The sequence below is a fragment of the Notechis scutatus genome, chromosome Z, assembly GCF_049901735.1.
Source record: "Notechis scutatus isolate UNSWTSFEM ecotype Mainland chromosome Z, rNotScu1.2, whole genome shotgun sequence".
NCBI classification, from domain to species: Eukaryota; Metazoa; Chordata; class Lepidosauria; order Squamata; family Elapidae; genus Notechis; species Notechis scutatus.
The window spans coordinates 103,422,503-103,441,619 of NC_142025.1; the positions used below are offsets into that span (position 1 = coordinate 103,422,503).

Here is a 19,117-nt window from a genome sequence, read left to right on the forward strand (position 1 = left end):
AGAACTGGTCAGAACCTGCTGAATATCACCTCTGTGTTTCACTAATAGTGAATCATTAGGAATTGTAAAAAGACCTTGGGGATTACCCTTAGCTTTAAGGCATCTTGGTTTTTAGTGTGCTTCGTGTGGGAAAGTCAAAAGGAGATTATAAAACGTGAGTTTAACATGCGAGTCAGACTGTATGTAGATAATGTGGCAGTGTTGTTTCTGCCAATCTAATCATATAAAAGAGATGGGTGGTTTTTTTTTTCCAATTCCCTCTGCCTCCCCAGAAATGTCACTGGTTTAGGCTAGGATTTTTATTTAGTTTTATTTATTTATTTTGCATACAGAGCACGATCAATGTAAGTAATTTATAGGCCTCACTTATGCAGTGAACATGGAGAGGGATGGGAGGATGGAGACCTAATGTCCATATCAAGCAGGATTAACTTATAATACACGAATCTCTCTTTACTTTCTTTATCCTTTAGGCCAATGGATCTGGGGCTCTTGATTTGGGGCGTGTGGGTCGGGAATCTGAGCTAGAAGAGGTTTTGGAGCGCCAGAGAGGAGAACTGTCCCAGTTGAAAGAAAGACTTACCCTGCTCTGTCGGCAGATGGCAGAATTGGAGGAAGAGTTAGCCACAGCCCAACGAGATCTTATTAAGTCTGAAGAAATTAATGCCAAGCTACAAAGAGATCTCAAGGAGGTAAAAGGCAATAATTGGTATTCCAACGTACTTTATGACAGATTATCTCTTATCTAGATCAAGTAAGTGTTTAATCTGACCTCTTCTGGGTATGCTGAAAGTGCATCTTCCCAGTTAACATGATCAAAAAGTAAGACTTTTGGGAATCACAATCTAAACCTATCAACAGGACACTAGGACAGACAGGTCTGCAATAAATAAATACTCAAATGTCTCAGCTTATGAAATTCAGAAGGTGGGAATCATTCGGAGACTGTTTTTCAGAAAAACATCTTACTCAACTGGCGGGTTTCCACAGCAAAAATGGGTTGTGATAATGGAGGAGGAGGAGGCCAATATAGTAATCATGAGTTTTTCAGAAGGGATTGGTGCTATAATAGCCAATAATGTAAAACTATATATGAAGCTAAGTGGCATCCATACGTAAAATACAAGATAACCCATGAATTAAGGTGAATATATGTGTCCCAGGATAATGTTGCAGGATCCAATTTGGGTTGGTCCACCAGGACCAGAGGTTTATCTTCCAAGCTTTCAGACTTGTACTGGAGAAAAATTCCCTGAAGATGAGCTCCAATTCAGATCCAAAAGCTCATAGAAGTATGACTATTGGGCCATTATTTCAGAGATTCCTCAATGCCTTGGAAAAAATCTTTAAAATTCAGAGATATATTCACCTTGAAACACCCCATATTGAACAGTCAAACATTAGCAGTGGACCACAGGAAATGCTTTATGACATTTTGGATTATATTCCAAAATACTTTATAATTGAAACATTTTATAAAATTTGCCAAATTTTAATAGCATGGAATCAAAGATTCTGGATCTTTGACACATTTCATAAGTTAGCCCATTTGAAGTACTTCAGTTGAAAAAGTTTTGCTCTGTGGTGGACTTTTTCACCCATTTAATGGTTACAGACACAAGAGTTTTAGTGGTATATAGATAGAATCATGTTGAGTTTTAGAAAAAGCAGATAAAACATAGTAAAAATGATCAAGAGACGAATGAATTTACTTAATGATTGCATGAGTTAACAACTGCATTGATTTTTGCTTAACAACTGGCAAAAAGGACATCAAATTGATCATAATTCACTTAACTGACCACCTCGCTTAGCAATGGAAATTATTATCACAATTGTGGTCATAAATTGAGGACTACCTGTATACTAAGTGGCTTCATGTCATGAAGTATATAGTTTTTGCATGTAATAAGCAAATTAACTGAAAAATGATAGAATCTGTAAGACCTCAAAAATCTTAATTTCATTCGTAACTAATAAGTGGAGAATCTGGCCAAAAGTATCTTATGTTTCCAGACAATTGGAGAGAGTGTGGCTCTATCCACCTCCTGCCATTTTTAACAGCAATAGCATTTAACACTTAGACTTATATACCACTTCATAGTGCTGTACAGCCTTGTCTAAGCAGTTTACAGAGTCAGCACATTGCCTGCAACAATCTGGGTCTTTATTGTACCAACCTCGGAAGAATGGAAGGCTGAGTCAACTTGAGCCGATGAGAATTGAACTGCTGGCAATTGGCAGTCAGTAGAATTAGCTTGCAATGCTGCATTCTAACTATTATGCCACCAAGGATCTTAACCTTTCCTCATGTGGTATTGGTAACAGGCATTAGCTCAGCGAGAAGACATGGAGGAACGAATTACCACATTAGAAAAACGTTACTTAAGTGCTCAGCGGGAGGCAACATCCCTTCATGATGTCAATGACAAACTGGAGAATGAGTTGGCCAGTAAGGAATCCCTCTACAGACAAGTGAGTTCCTACTTTTGCCTTTTTGTCATTCTATTTATTACTATTATTGGCTCCAGTATCTCTCTGTTTATGTCTGATTCACCTTAATGTGTACATTCTGCACACCCTGCAGATAAATTGGTAGTTGTCCATTTTCCTCCCTGTTTCTCCATGCACACTGCTAGTGGGTAATACAGTGGAACGTCGGGTCGCGAACACTTCTGTTTGCGACCAAATCGGGTAGCGAGCAAAATATCCACCCAATTTTTGAATCGGGTCATGATTAAATCAGGTGGCAAACAAAATCAGCACAGAAAGATTCCCTTTCCACGCCTATTTCCCCTTCGGTGCCAATTCCTTTTTGTTTGTTTTTTGTCAGTGCATGCGTAGATGGTCGTTCTTTTGGTCATGACCAAATCGAGTTGTGGCCGAAATCCTGGAATGGATTACGGTCGCAACCTGAGGCTCCACTGTACTCAGTTACTTACATGATGATTTGCCTTGCAAGGTTTTGTTTCTTGACAACCCCTTAAAAGTATTTATTTATCTGTGTAGAGTGAAGAAAAAAACAGGCAGCTACAAGACTGGCTGGAAGATGCCAAACAGAAACTTCAGCAGACTCTTCAAAAGGCTGAGACTTTACCTGAGATAGAGGCCCAGTTGGCACAGCGAGTAGCTGCCCTTAACAAGGTACTGTGCAAAACAGGGAAGAAATTGAATGTGCCATCAAGAGATGTATGGTAGGGAGGGAATGGCCAATGGAACACTGATTACTGGTGTTGGAGGACAAGTGGAAATTGGAAAAGTTGGAGGATTTTGAGTTCTAAGAGAAACAAAATATGGCTCCATTCTCTCATTCACTTATTTATCTAGGCAGAGGAGAGGCATGGCAATTTTGAAGAGCGTTTGCGTCAACTTGAAGCCCAACTGGAAGAGAAGAATCAGGAGCTCCAGCGGGTGAGGGCATGAGTAAAAACCTGGGTAAAATTAGATGGGTACTGGAAGAACAAGGATATTGCTGACGAGCTATGGTTCTATGCTCATGCACATGCCTTGCATGAAAAATGTTCCAATTTAATCTGATGTCTGAACAATGGAGATTTCAACAAATCCTGGAGAACTGTTTCCAGTCAGCCTTGACAATAATACACAAGATGGACCAATGGTCTTTCTTTGTACAAGACAGCTTCTGATGTTATATTTCATGTGCATGGGAAGCATTAAAAATATACTAATTGAAATGTATATGGAAATGTGTATGAAACTGGAACCATTGATTATATAGTAAGATAGTAGAATGGATAAATGACCTCCAGATAATCTTTTTTGCTTTTGTTCTCTTGGAAAAATAGGCACGCCAAAGGGAGAAAATGAATGATGAACATAACAAGCGCCTCTCAGAAACAGTAGATAAGCTACTATCTGAATCCAATGAACGTCTCCAGTTGCATTTGAAGGAAAGAATGGGGGCACTGGAGGAGAAGGTACATGTTTCTATAGGCATAAATTAGATTTGTGATGTGGGAATCAGCTGTCTGGTATCTGTAAATCAGCCGAGTGAAAATCTAACTGACGGAACTGCTAGAGGTCAGGAATATCATACCTTTAAACATAAAATAGTAAGCACAATCTTTATTTTTCTAAAATAAAATGTACTGGATGTTTTGGATCTTAGGGATTATGGGTAAAAGCATAGTAACTGCTGTTAAAAACAAAACAAAACAAAATCTCATAGCAGCCATTATGGATAGTTTTTGTTTTGTTTTGTGTAGTCATAAAGATGATAGCCATTATTCTAGCTGCTAAAGAAACTGACCATCCAAGTTCTTGAATAAAAGGAGCCCCAGAAGTCTAATGTTTTGAGAACCAGCAACTGAGGCTGTTTAGAGACCATTGACTGTCAATTGAGAGTTCTAATCCTAGGTGGGATTTGATTGATGGGTGGATATTTATGACAAGAAGAGGCAGAAATGGTCATAAAGCAAAAGCTCAAATAGAAAAAAATATGAAATTATCCATTTCATAGCCTGCTCTAACACAAGTTGGTTATCTCTTGACGAATAGAGGAAATATATGGCATCTGTAGAGAGGAAGGTATGTTGAGTTGCCTGTAAGAAATTTACTATGTGTTTACTCTGATTAAATTCTTCTGTTTCTCTCATATTATCCCCCTTAAGAATACGCTAAGTGAGGAAATTGCCAACATGAAGAAAGTACAGGATGAGCTACTGGCAAACAAGGTGAGGCAGATGGCAACTGAACTCTGTGTGTGTGTGTGTGTGTTGGGAATCTCTAAGTCCAAAATTGGAGAGAAACATGTTGAATTTTAGGGAGTATGAGGTTGGGTTAATAATGAGGAAAGTTTCCAAATTATTTGAAGGAAGGTCAGCTAGGTTGCTTTCCAGAACTGATCTCCTCCTTTGACCATGTCCTGCAGGAGCAACTGTTGGCTGAGATTGAGAGGATGCAAATGGAGATAGACCAATTACGAGGACGCCCAGTCTCTACCTATTCTCGGTAAGGAGGCTTCATGCTTTCAGAAACCGAGCAGTGCTCATTCTCAATATCCAAGTTCCCAAACCCTGCTAGATAATTGCTAGGTTCCCACAATAAACTGAATCACTAATTCTCAGCCTATTCTAAACTAATCTTCAGTGTTGCAAATCCAGCCAATTATTTTATTAATATTGTTAGTTAAAGCTAGAAAAGGTGTTCTATATCTAGAACATGCCTTTTGTAATACGTTTGGCCTACTCCTTTAAACTTCCTCTCACACCCATATTTTGATGATCATCTGTGTCATCATTACAACATTTCAGACTTCTTGAAGGATGGGAATAGATGTATAGAAAATGGCTGAAGTTTTGATTAAAAGAAGAGCTCTTAACTTGAATGGAATAGATCTTTTCTTCTTCCTCCATGATTATTCTTGCTCATAGTTCTTTTTCTCTGTTCCACGGAGGTCTCTGCCAGGTAGCGTGCGGGAGTTGTGTTACTTCCAAGCACCCATGCTGCCGGTAGGGGCCCACGTGGACCATTACAGCAGTGCTGGTGTAGCAAGACGTTCAAAGAAGGGGCGCTGGACTGTGAAAGATGAGGCTACCAAGGTATGGATTGTCTGTTGATGAATTGATATGTTTATGAAAAAAACTGAACCAAAATGAAAGGTACCGTCAGGGAGTTTTAAAATGGTATTAGTGAAACATGTTATATCATGTTTGCTCAGAGCAGCCTTCCCTAAGCTGAATTCCTCCACAGTTGTTAAGTGCATCACTGCAGTTGTTAAGTTACTAACATGGTGATTAACTGGCTTCCCCATTGACTTTGTTTATCAGAAAGTCACAAAAGGGGATCATATGATTCGGGTCACAGCAACCATCATAAATATGAGTCAGTTGCCAAGTGTCTGAATTTTGATCATGTGACCATGTGGATGATGCAATGGCTATGTGTAAAATGGTCATAAGTCACTTTTTTCAGTGCTGTTGTAATTTCAAATGGTCACTAAATAAACTGCTGTAAGTGTAAATTTTCACTAAAAAAGCTTATTTCTACTGTTAAATGAGCTTTGTCTCATGATTTATCGAAGTACGGATGTTAGCTATTCTGTACACTGATGAAAATAGAAGCTAGGCTCATTAGATCCCATATCAAAGTTCCTAATAAAATGAATTAATTTGTGGGTTGGTTTCTGAATGTTTCATTACCAGGTTAGTTAACATCTTCTGTGGAGTTTAAGGGATCTTACCTAACCTGGTAACAAAATATTCGGAAATCTACCCACAATCTCGGAGAAAGTACCTTCACCTTCATCCTACACCTGAGCTACAGATATTTGCCGCTATTGCAAATGAAGTAATTGTCTTCTGTAAGACTTGGCCATTGTATTTTCTGGTCTTCAGTATCCATTCAAAATGGGAACTGAGAAGAGGCATATTATTTGGTCTGTAACCTAAAGGTGTTTTGCAGCCTTTAGGTTTCTGTATCATCCCTGAAAACACATAAGTTGCAAAAGAAACATTTAAGGTTTACCAAATCATCACCTTGCTATTTATCTGGAAAAGCATAGCTGAAAATTATGGTGCACACTATAGCAGAATCCATATGTCAGAGAACATCTTTAATTGCAGTTGCTTCTAGAATATTTCAACAACTCTCTTCCCTACAATTCTTGGCCATAGTCATTCTGAATTTTTAGCAATCCAACTTTTTTAGCGAATACTCCCCATTGCCTTCTGCCAGTTCATGACTCTAAAACAGGTATTCCCTTTAGATGTGTTGCAATAAAGCCTCTATAAGCCCCCAGCAGCGTCTGGAAAGCATTGAAATGACAAAAGGAATGGTTCAGCAAGGCTGGGAATTAAATCTGCCTCAACTCTCCTCTCTTATATTTATTCTGTCAGTTGCATTTAATGCCCAATGAAATCAATGGGACTTGAGAGGTAATTATTTTGTCATTGATTTCATTGAGATTTGTACAACTAATGTCTAGGTTGAGTACACTCACTGCAATAGAATATGGGAAGATGCTGGATGAAAAATAAGAAAGGGCTCTTATTGGAGGCATCTCAGGAATCTGCATATCTTTTCTGCATTTTAGACACATAAGGATTCCTTATACTTTTGGAACACTGAATATAGCTTTTGTTCCATCGTGGAGGTAAAAATGTATTTGGAGGGTTCCGCGATGTTCTTTGCAGCTAAGCATCAGTCAAATTATGCACAGTTTAGCTGTATTGCTGTGTTGTATATCATAAATCTGGAATTAAATATTTTTTCCATATGAACTATAATTAAATTGAAATATATATGGGTATCCAATCTTCCATAACACATAATTATACAAACATTTTGTATTTTCCGATAGATTGTCAAACTCTTCATATATGTGTAGGATATTGATTTGGGGTTTTGTGTTGCTTGTCTAAGTAGAAAATACCTAATTGCCAATAACAGCTGATTTATGGAACACTGATGAAGTTAGGGAAATATATTAAACTGAAAAAGGAATAATTAAAGCTGTTAAAACACGGAAATTAAGAAAGAATGTTACGGAATTACTGATCTTTCCATGGTTCAGTGATAGGCTCTGTTATTTAGAAATAGATAGATTTCAGAGGAAATGATATTGATTTCATTGTAGCACAGCTAGAAAGTCTAGGTATGTAGATGTTGCTTTTACAGGACAATGTGCATAGAGCATAGCAATAATTGTAATATTTTGCTTTCCATTTTCCATGTTATACTCATTGTTCTTTTGTTTCTGTTCTTTTTTTCTTTGTACTCCATTTGCCATTGGACACACACCTTGTAAGTATCTTCTGATGTCTCTTTAGAGGAATGGGTAGCAAAAGAGTACTGGCAATTGGGATGTGGGTAATCATGTCTCTTATGGTAGGGGTCTCCAACCCCCAGTTTGTGAACTGACATCGGGCCACAGCATGCCAGAAACTGGGGGTGCAAACAAGCAAAGCTCCATCTACCGAATACTGGCAGCATCCGACACCTCCTCTGGTCCATGGGAAAACCTGTCTCCATGGAACTGGTCTCTGGTGCCCAAAAAGTTGAGGTTGCTGTCTTATGTTGCTACCTACTAAATGTTGCTACCTACTAAATGTTGCTACCTACTAAAGCTGGGTAGCTCTTATGGTATTTTTCATATCTGTCTAGTAGGAATTGTCAATCTTTTCAAGCATCAGATACCTGTCCTTCTGAGATTTTTGTGTCTCAGCTCATGTGATGTTGCTAAATTTCATTAGCTCTTGTATTAGAATCATGCATCGTAATTGGCAGATGATACAAAAGGGTGTAAAATAGGATATCAATTAGAAAACATTAGAAAACAGAAGCTGGATTCAAAATATTCTTTGTATGTTAAAAATGTGGGGTGAAAAATAAAATAAAAAATAAAGAGGAGAGGGGAGAGAGGAAAGATAAATGCAAAGTTCTCTTTGGGAAAAAGCAACTAAAAGCACAAGAGATAGAAATAGGAATGAAATGTACAAGTGAAGACATTCGTAGAGTTATAAGTGATCACAAGTTGAATGTGAGTCAGCACTGTGACACAGCTGCCCAAAAAAAGATAAACACTATTTTAGACTGTATTAATAACGTTTACATTTTAAATCAGAGGCACTAATACTTGTAGTCCTATTGCAATCTGCATCAGTCAAATCCAGTCTCAAATACTGCATGCAGTTCTGGTCACCAAATTTTGAGAAAGATTCAGAGAAGCCTTATAGAGAAATAAGGGAATGAGAGAAGGTGGCATGCAGGGCTGTGATAGCATTTTTCAAGTCGATGAAAATATGTCATAAGTAAGGTCAACATCATTCCTCTGTATTGCTGTAGTATACAGAAGATGGAATAACATGAAGCAAGTCATGGTTCAAGACCATGTTCTAAAAGCAGTTTAGAGTGGAATTGTACAATTTCACGTAAACTCAAGAACTTGGTTTTTAATTTTGGGTAGGATGCGAGACTTCAGTGCAATCTTAAAACTCAGTGAGCATCCTGGGTCTTGTGGGTGTCCTTCTGTGGTTCCTGCTTTCTATTAACTAACCAAGAAAGGAGGGATTAGATTTTCTCTCACTGTCTTGTTTTCTTTCTTGACAGGCCTTTCCCCTCCCCCAATTTCAGGAGTGGGAGAGGGCTCAGCAAGCAGCTGGAGGCTCTTTTGAGGGTGGGCTGGATGGTTCGGATGAGGATGAACGTGATCCTCTCTTCAACTCAGCTGATCTGCTGTCTCCCAGCGGACAGGCTGATGTACAGACTTTAGCCATCATGCTACAAGAGCAGCTGGAAGCCATTAACAAAGAGATCAAGTGAGTTGTTCTGGCCAGACGTAGAGCAACATGCGTGGGCATAGTTAATCTGCCTGAATTATAGCTCTCTACTCCTGCTTGCTTGACCCAGGTGTTTTCGTGCCTTAGATTTTCTTTTGAAACTGTTTTAAGGCTTTTCCTAAGTACAATGCCCTATGTTTTCAGCACATGCCCCAATGCCCAATGTAGGAAATCTGTATATGAAAAACATATCAAGAGAATTCTGATTTAGTCCCTACATTTTTTACTTTTACATTTTCTTTAGGTGATAATGACAGCCAGCACCGTACATTGCAACCAAAGGGAGGGTCTCTTTCCATCTAGCCCTGTATTACAATTATTTTATATATTGCTCTACATCACAAGGACAAATAACCAGTGGGTTATGGATCAAATGAAGCCCAGTAATTCCATTTAATTCCATGCTTGTAGATTATACTGCATATTATAATTTATAAAGTACCCTGTTTCTCCAACAATACGGCCTCCCCCAATAGGAAGTCCCAGCATGTTTTATAGGCATGAAATGAAATTAAGCCCCTCCCCCCAAATTAAGGCCTATATTAAAACATGCGAAATGGGGGGAATGGTGGGGGAGCTTGCCGTTAGGAAGTACTTTTGTTGCACACCCGGATATGGTGCTGCCTGCATTGACCCCGATACGAAGTGCCCCACCAACACCGAGGTCAACATCCAAACCGTCGCCGCCTGCCCGAAGATGCAAGGGGGGAGGGAATTAAGTCACCCCTGAAAAGACGACCTAGCCATTTTTTCGGGGCTCAAAAAAAAAATAAGTCCCGGCCTTATTATATGAGAAACACGGTATTATATTTTATACGTAATTATAAATTATATACTGCAATTATAATTTATAGAAGATAAGGTAAAACACATTACCCTGATCATCCACAACTTATCATATTTTTTCTTTGCTGGCTATAACAAGACTGATCCAAGAGGAGAAAGAATCCACCGAACAGCGAGCAGAGGAGATTGAGAGCCGAGTCACCAGTGCCAGTCTGGATGGATCCTTGGGGCGCTACCGTTCAGGCACTTCCATTCCTCCCTCTGTCACCAGTTCAACTCTTGCCAGCCCTTCTCCCCCCAGCAGTGGCCATTCTACACCGCGCTTGGCACCCCACAGTCCTGCTCGTGATGGAGAAAAAATGGTACATCGTAAACAGATCTGGGCAGGAGACAGCTGCACATGACTGCATCCGTACAATTGTTTCATTGCAGAAACATTGATGTTAATCACCAAAGAGTGTACTGTAGTGGTTAAGAGGTTCAGCCAGGACTGTAAAAACCCAGGTTTCATCTTCACCTGTGGAGTCCCTATTTCTCAGTCTCATGGGGTTGTTATGGAGAACAAGGGGGAAAGGGGACCATAACGCATGCACATCCTTCCTTTTGTTCACATATCAAATGTTTTACTCTCTTCACATCCTTCTTCCTCTTCCCAACCTATTTCAGGATGTAAGAGCAAGAAGGTAGTGATCTATTCCCCAGCAGTTGGTTGATTATCTTCTGAGGGAGCCAATAAGTTTATCAACAATAAAAGAAAATACCAGTTTACTCCTGGTGACTCCTTTTATCTTGTTCATCCGCTATCCACTAGAAAACTGGCCAGGGCTCTCTCTACTCCCAGAATACACATATTTTGATTTCAAGGGCTGCATGTGGTCTCCAAGTCACAGGTTGTCCATTTGGAATTATGCAGTGCTGCCCCAGTTCTTCAAGGCTACAGAGATCTTACCCCATTCTATCATTTAGCTACAAGCGTTAGGTGATAAATCCCAATTTTCAAGGGTCCAGATATTGGATTTGAAGTTTACCTGACATCTGAAGTGGTCATTATTAGAAACAGTAGGGATTAGATAGGGCTTTGGCTTGCTTTGCTTAGCCTTTTCCTCTTGAGACTAAATGTCATTTGTTTAAAACAAAATCTTTTTTTAATTGTTCAGTTACTTGTTGTACATGTGTGTTTAAAGCTTATTATTGCTATTGTAATAATCTGAAGGACATCAGAGATATATATATATAAAAGAGATACCAAATTTATGAACAGTTAGTTGAGCTAAATTAGTTTTAGATTGAATGTAGCCCAGGGTTGGTTAAATTTATGCTTCTTAAATTAGTAATAGTTTATTGCAGGACATAGAAATAAGGAATAAGGTTCCCCTCAACACATGCTCAATCTATAAAATGATCTAATTGCAGGATTAATTTTCTGCTTTTCTGGCTGTAAATCCTGATTTTCTCATAAACTTCAGCAGCAGCCAATTTTAGAGCAATGCTCCCAAATTCTTGTTGAGGTTGTTAAACAAGGAATCAAAACCATATGCAATATTGCCACAATTTACAAGGAGATTTTAAAATGAGATACTACGTTGCACCATGAGATCCCTGATTTTAGTCTCAAGGATATGTGACCTTCACTCCTATGCAACTTGAGAAGCTCCCAGAGAGCAGCATTTTCCACCCCATCTGACCAACTGACAAATGGATTGTTTTTTGTACCATTTTCTCCTCCCGGCAGAACCATGTTGCCAAGGAAGAGATGCGAAGCTCTGAGGAGAAGGCCTTAGCGTTATGCGAGCCCCCAACCCCGGCAACCCCCCGCACAATGCGTCTTGAACGTATGACTCAAGCATTAGCTCTACAGGCTGGAGCACTGGAAGATGGCAGGGACCTGAGGACCAGGTAATTGCAAAACCCTACTGGGCCTTGGGGTGAGGAATGGGAGAACGGAGGCAGAGCATTCAGTGCAGGGGCTGGCTTTTATGTTTAAGGATGTGGCAGAAAGGAATGAATAGGCCAGACAGTCGGGTATCTTGCCTGAAAGAGGCCCACAGCTGAGTTCCACAACCTGGACAGGTAGATTTATTGCAATTGTACCTAGTTGGACTTAATTATATTAGAATAAAGTGTCAAATTCCAACTTCTAGGCTCAAAACTGTTGCTTTATTAGAATTGCAAAGTTCAACCAAAATAAAGGTGCATTGGATGTATTCTCCACCGTGAGTTATTTGTAAAAATGATAAAGGCAAAATACAAAAAATACATAAAATATAATGTTATGACATCACAGACTTACAATGAACAGGAATAATGGTAGGTTAGAATCAAGCTTATAGTCATTTAAATTTTTATTTATTCATATTTAAGAACTGCCCATTTCCCTCACAGGAGTCAGTGTACGATAAAATATTAAAAGCATAAAACACTATATAAAATTTAAAACAGGCAAGGGATGTTATAAATTAATTAATTAAGGATGGGGGAAGGGCTTGACTGCATGGTCTTCTGCTTGCCCCATCTCTGGTCTTCCAGTTTCTCTTCCTGGCTGGCCACACATGAATGCAAACACTCAGGGGTCAGTGGTGGGTCCCATAATTGCCCTGACTCTCACTCGGGAAAAGAATGAATATAATAACTACACATGCAGCAACACCAACTCTTGGGCCTCCACCATGTGTCCCTCTCCCTTGAGTGGAAGACCCACCATTAACATACTGGAGGGGCCTCCTGCCAGGGGCATAGAATCTGCATTCCTGTCCAATCTGTAGGAGAGCTTTGGTGACTGTCCTTAATGGAGGCTGGTGTGGGCCCACCCACCAATTGGGCTTCTGTGGTCTGATACTGGCTCAAAGTCATTTGTTCAGCTGCTTTCCCAAGTGCTTGCAGCAGTGCAGTGGTTTCTGTGCCTGGCTGTGCAGTTACTCCTTGGGCCCCAATTGCTCTTAGAACCAGCGTCTTAGCTGTATATCAGGCTGGCCACTTTACTGCTGTTCGAATTGATCGTCACCTACTTCTCCAGCAGGCTCCTCAGCTGATCTGCAGGCATCCACCATCAGCTTTGCTCCTTGCTTACCTATGCCAAATCACTGAACTCCCTAGCCGCTGCTTACCTGTCCAATGAATTCTTCCAGGGGTCAGACAGTTATCTAACTCTTCCTCTGGATGTTTAGTAATTCAGTTTGTTCCCCAGCTGATCCTGGAGCAACCGGCCAGCCAGCCATCCCCCGCTTCTCCCCGCCACCTTCAACTCCTCCTTTGTACCTTTGTCGATGGGCTTGGGACGGTCGCTCGCCGCCTTGCCTTGGGTGCTGAAAGAACTCGCGCCTTAGTTTTGTTCAAGTCGCCCCCTTCGATGAAACTAAGGCGCGAGGATTCCTTCAGGACCCAAACGCCGCTTCAACCGGAAAAGCTCACCGGAAGCACTTTCTCATCAAAACAAGATGGCGGTGCCCAGCAAACCGGCGGCCCGGTAGAAAATGTTCCACGGACCGGTACTGGTCCGGGGCCCGGTGGTTAGGGACCCCTGATCCAGCTGATTGCCGCCACTACCACTCAGCTATTCCTGATGGCTCCAATATTCCTTGGCATTTCCTGGTGGCTCATCAGCTGGGCTTGGTAGCAAATCCCAGGCAAACAGTTGTCCCCCTACTCCACCGGCACCAATTCGATTATTGTTGCTACTGCTCAGCTGTTTCCAGCAGCTTTGTTCCTCCTGACATCTTATGGATAGATCTTGTTGGCTTGGTAGATCAGTATTTCTAGCCAGTTTGATTTTAGTTCTTCCAGGCATCATATTCTAGAGCCCAGGAGACCCAGGAAAAGCTCTCCTCATAAAGCAGGCATAACAAGCAGGCACCTCATAAAGTAGGTAGCTGGACAGGCAACAAGTTCCATGAAAATATATTTCTGTTTTTTTCCATTGCCTACTTATATTCCACTGAATTCTGTGCAAAACCTATTAATTGAACATATAAAAACTATACATTGAAGGAAGGAAGGAATGACTGAACATACATTCATACATGAATTACCATGTATCGATTTTTCTTGGTTTTAGCTGCCTAATTTGGGGCTTTCAAAACCATTTTTTTTTTATTTTCCTAAAGTATTGGAAATCCTTGGCTGACCTACTAGAGACCTCCCTAAATTCTAATACTAGATACCAACCAGCTGCTTCTGACTATATAGAATGGCTGAATTTGTGCTGAGAGCTTCAGGAAGATATCTGTTTTGAAGACAGAATTAGTTGCTAAAGAAAAAGAGGCTATAAAGTGAAGTTTTGAGTAAAAGATTGTGGGGTATATAGACAAAGCAGAACTTTTAAGGTCTGAATTCACTCAAGACATTTACGTACAGACTTTAGTTTATATACCATACTATGCCCAAATAAATAAACATGTCTATAGTCGGGGTGGGATTCAAATTTTTTAACAACTGGTTCTGTGGGCGTGGCTTAGTTGGTGGGCATGGCTTGGTGGTCATGTGACTGGCTGGGTTGGCCAACTCAACCTCACTCACATTGAGGCATGCTTCTCCTCGCCTGGCCTCTCATGACTGTGGGGATGCTGCAACAGTCGTAAGTGTGAAAAATCATCATAAGTCACTTTTTTAGTGCCATTGTAACTTTAAATGGCCACTCCACACAAGCAAAGTACCAGCAAAGGAGGGAAAAAAACTCCAGAGATATTCCTGAGACAGGAAGTCTAGTCCTGCCAAGAATGTAATAAGGGTTAACGGAGAGGCAGTTTCTGTAAGCAACACCAGAATGTTTCCTTCCTGCCTTCCTTACAGGATTAGGCCAGTAATTTATTCTAACAACCAGTTCTCTGAACTGCTTAGAATGTTAACAACCGGTTCTAGTGAATAGGTGCGAACCTGTAGAATCCTACCTGGTTATAGTGTCACCTTATATGCTTAGATCTTAGTTGAGTCTCCAAGAACACTAATCTACCTGTTTTGTCTTAGATTAGAATGTTATACCAACCCAATCCAGGAGGCAATTTTAATATTGGGACAATTTATTGCTGTCCTTTTTCATACGCCGTCCGTATAGTATTTCTAATTCTGATTCTTTCCTTTGTTACAGTCTGGGGACAGATGGCACGAATAGCAGTCAGGATTCCCTACACAAGTCCACCAAGAAGAAAAGCATCAAATCTTCCATTGGGCGTCTCTTCGGCAAGAAAGAGAAAGGGAGGCTGGGGCAGTTGGGCCGTGAGTCCCCCTCACTTGGTATGCTTTCCCCACCCACAGACTCAGTTTGATCTTTTTTTCTCCCACTAAAACAAGACCCACTCCTTCCTGTAAATATAATTCTATATCTATATCCTTGTGACCAAGGCCTCTGTTTGGAATTGTAATCCAACACATCTGGAGCATATCAAATTCAGAAGGACTACTCATAACTTGGCTTTTCTGTCTCTTGTCAAAAACACTCTAACAATTAGGGGAAAAAACAACCTCTTGCCTTTCTTGAGATCCTCGCCCTCGCTCCCTTTAACTTTTGGGTGAGCTGATCTTACTGGAATGAGCAACATGGATCCCGCACAAAGATTCTGCTATCTCCAGTCTGTGAGTTTCATCACATGGAGAAGTAGCTGCAATAGCAATTCTCTCTTGAAAGTTAAGGCAGTTAATGGCGGCCATGATGCGTTTCTCTTTCTTCCTGTTTAATTGTCCACTTTTCTTGACAGCTGGGACACCATCTGATGAGATGTCACCTGCAGACCCCCTGGGCCTTTCCAAACTCTCAGGACCTGTGGACAAGGATCGTAGGAACAAAAAGAAGTAAGAATGGGGATGAAGAGGAGGACTGATAGAGATTCCATAGTTTTTCACCTGCAAGACTCCAAAATTAGCCTGTCTTGTTGAAGTTACTGGGTGGTACCTGGAGGAAGCAGTACTACACTTTGAGCAGTCCCACACTTGTCTTTGAATGTTAAATTGGTTGACATGCAGGCACCTATTTATTTAGCATATGGTCCATCATACATGGACTTGCAATATATATTAACATTTCATCTAGATTAATAAATCACAATAAAATAAAATAAATGTTAAAAATTTCTATATTCAAATACCAATGTTTAGGCCATCTAACCATTGAACTACAGCATTATTTATATGAAAAAAATCATTATTTCAATAATCAGCATTATTATTGGACCGGTACATGTGACATACGGTTTGACATGGAATCCCGCAATCACCTGAGAGGAAGATACTATTTACATAATGGGTCCTGGCAGATGCTGTGTGATACTATTTATATAATGGGTCCTGGCAGATGCTGTGTGAGGTGCAACTCCTAGTCAGGATTTGAATTGTCCATTGCTGGCATGATAGTTCCAAAGCCTGGCAGCTTTTTTGTGGAATCATTTATGTTCTCCTATATTTGGGTGTTCAGGGACCCATTTGGCTTTCCATTGGGAATCAGTGTTAAAGTTGTTGAGTAGGTGTGCAAATGCCAGCGGGGCTTCCTGGGTTTGAATCTTCCTGCTGATAAACAAGGAAAGTCAGTATGCACCAGTAGGAGTGAATTGTTCGTAATTTTTCTGTATTCTTTCACAAGTAGCATCTTGCCTTTGTGAAGCTGGCAGTGCTATATGGCTCAGAACAGGAAGGCAGCAAGTTAGAGAGGTTTTAATACATCCACTTATAATCCTCATGGTGTCTTTGAGTCTGGTGTCTAGCTTACTAGTATGGCAGCTGTTAAGCCGTAAAGGGGCATAGTATTCTGCTGTGGAGTAGAGCAGCCCTAGTGCTAATGACCTGAGAGTGGCAGCTGAAACCCCCATTTAGTTCCACATAATTTCTGAAGTATATTGTTCCTAGTATTGATTTTTGTCACCATATTCCCTAGATGTATGCTAAAGGAGAGAGTCCAGTCCAAAGTTATTGCAAGAGTCTTTGGGTGTCGGTTAAAGGGGAGTATGCTGTTGTTTAAGTAAACCTTTATATGCTAATTTGTTAAGGTGGAACCACATAGTTACTGTTGTGCTGTGCTAGGAATAAGCCTCCAGTCAGTGAATAATTTTCCTAAAATCTTGAGTTCTTTGGACAGGAGGCTACCTACCAGCTCCATGTGTTTTTCTTGTTCTGCTATGGGCAAATAATCAGCACATCCAAATTAGATATATATAAATTGAATAGTGTAAGTGCCATTACAGAGTCTTGTGAGAGACCATTGCTTAATCTTACCTTATTTATATTGTCCCCATTATTATCTGAAGGGACCTATCACTCAGATGTTATTAATTACTTGATAGAGACTTTTGAAGGGCATAATACAGCAGTGTTATACAACTTTGTATAATAACTTGTTATACTGGGTCATATGCCGCACAGTTAGTTCTCCAAAATGGTGTGGTTTTTAGGCCTTGTTGAAGTTCTGCTTCAATATAGCATGTTAGACTTAGCACCTGATCCACACAGTTCTGGTTTTGTTGGAAACCAGCTTGTTCCATGGGCAGATGTTCATCTGTTATAGAACTATCTTGTTTAATCTTTCCACAAGTTTGGAACTGAAGCTCAAAAGAACTTTGGGCGGTAGCTTACAATTCTATCTTGTGGTTTGTCATACCTAAGAAGTGATATTATTTTAGTTTTTTTGAACTCTGCTAGCAGGCAAACTACTTGAAAACTACGTCCAATTCCATGTGCACCTCTTGGTGTTATTAGGAATTCTGGATGAATGCCATCGAAGCCTGGTGCTTTACTGTGTTTCAGGCTGTCAATGGCAGTTTCATTTTTTTTTTTATAGAAAAGGGACAAGAGTACTTAGAATGCGTTGAATCACTGAAAAGCTGAAAGTGCTTTCTTGATGAGAGTGGAATGTCCCTTCACCCTTGGTGCTTTTTGAGAGAGATACGACTTGAGAGGCTATTAGATCAGGCATTACATTTGGGTGTTTGTTATGCAGGTTGTCTCGCTTCACTCAGTTTCCTTAATAGGTTCCTGTTGGATTTGCTGAAATTTAGTGATTCTGTGCATTGTTTCCATATCTTACATTGAGTTGCATCCAAGCTGTGTAAGAGATCATTGGGGATCTCCAGATCACTGCTGTGTAGGAAGATCTGATAGTCTTTTAGTCTCTTCATTCCATCCTGGGATTTATTGTCTTCTGAACTGTCGAATATTTCTTTTTGCCAGGGCAGGCATAGGAAAATTGAGGTTCAGAAGGAAAAACAATCTTGGGATTTTCAGAAGTTATTCCCCCCCGCCCCCCAATTCTCTCTTATTTCTGTATTTTCTGTTCACAGGCATGAGCTGTTGGAAGAAGCTTGTCGACAAGGGTTGCCTTTTGCTGCCTGGGATGGACCTACTGTTGTCTCATGGCTGGAGGTAAACAGCATGGATGAAAAGTCAGGTTCTGGGAAAATGGTTACTTGCATCCCAATCACATTAACTCTGTACCATGAGCAAATTACAGAAACTCCTTTTCTGGTTTGTTTAGCATAGTATACAAATTAGGTTCCCTGATCTCATTATTCAAAATAAGCCAAGAATTCAAAACCAAGATCAAACCTTGACTTTTAGCTGTGGTTTAATTGCATGGGGAGCCATTAGAACCCCTAGTTTATATGAGATGTTCAATGAATAATGGAAGATGCATCTGAGATTGATTTAGCTGTGTCCCCTGGCACAAGCCATATAGGATCAGTTGTGCTTTCCATAAAACTTCCTTAAGAATTTGTTTTAACATCAAGCATAAATCAGCAATTTTTATCACAAAAAGTATAAAACTGCACCTTGTGTTACATAGAATCTTTCCACTGTTTGTAAAGTAACAAGGGAGAAAGGCACACACAGAGTTGGACTGGACTGAAATTCAATGAATGTTATTTGGAATTTTTCCTTCTTTTTTCTATTCATTAAAGCAGTCTGTATTCTACTTGAACCTAAAAAAAGTTAATTGTTGCTTTAATAGAGCAGAGGGGTTTTTTCTGCTACAGTTTTTTCAAGTACTTTTTGAAGCAGCCACAAGTTTCAGAGAAAAAGATTGCTTTTTTATTACATGCAGTATCTCATCAAGATTA

The 19,117-nt window shown here is 40.1% G+C and overlaps 1 protein-coding gene across 19 annotated transcripts in view; it reads left to right on the top strand.

Moving 5' to 3' along the window:
* PPFIA3 (PPFI scaffold protein A3) overlaps positions 1-19,117 on the top strand; it is a 62,691-nt gene that overhangs the window by 30,017 nt on the left and 13,557 nt on the right. For 6 of the 19 annotated variants that reach the window (XM_026669600.2, XM_087948129.1, XM_026669594.2 and 3 more), the window contains exons 7-20: positions 474-692; positions 2,329-2,475; positions 3,010-3,144; positions 3,328-3,411; positions 3,807-3,938; positions 4,632-4,694; positions 4,892-4,971; positions 5,417-5,561; positions 9,094-9,278; positions 10,225-10,447; positions 11,818-11,981; positions 15,166-15,311; positions 15,773-15,866; positions 18,341-18,422. In XM_026669600.2, coding sequence (XP_026525385.1) covers positions 474-692; positions 2,329-2,475; positions 3,010-3,144; positions 3,328-3,411; positions 3,807-3,938; positions 4,632-4,694; positions 4,892-4,971; positions 5,417-5,561; positions 9,094-9,278; positions 10,225-10,447; positions 11,818-11,981; positions 15,166-15,311; positions 15,773-15,866; positions 18,341-18,422 — 1,899 coding nt within the window. The remainder of the gene's footprint in view (positions 1-473; positions 693-2,328; positions 2,476-3,009; positions 3,145-3,327; positions 3,412-3,806; positions 3,939-4,631; positions 4,695-4,891; positions 4,972-5,416; positions 5,562-9,093; positions 9,279-10,224; positions 10,448-11,817; positions 11,982-15,165; positions 15,312-15,772; positions 15,867-18,340; positions 18,423-19,117) is intronic. The other 13 variants (XM_087948131.1, XM_087948132.1, XM_026669595.2 and 10 more) reach the window with 5 other exon arrangements.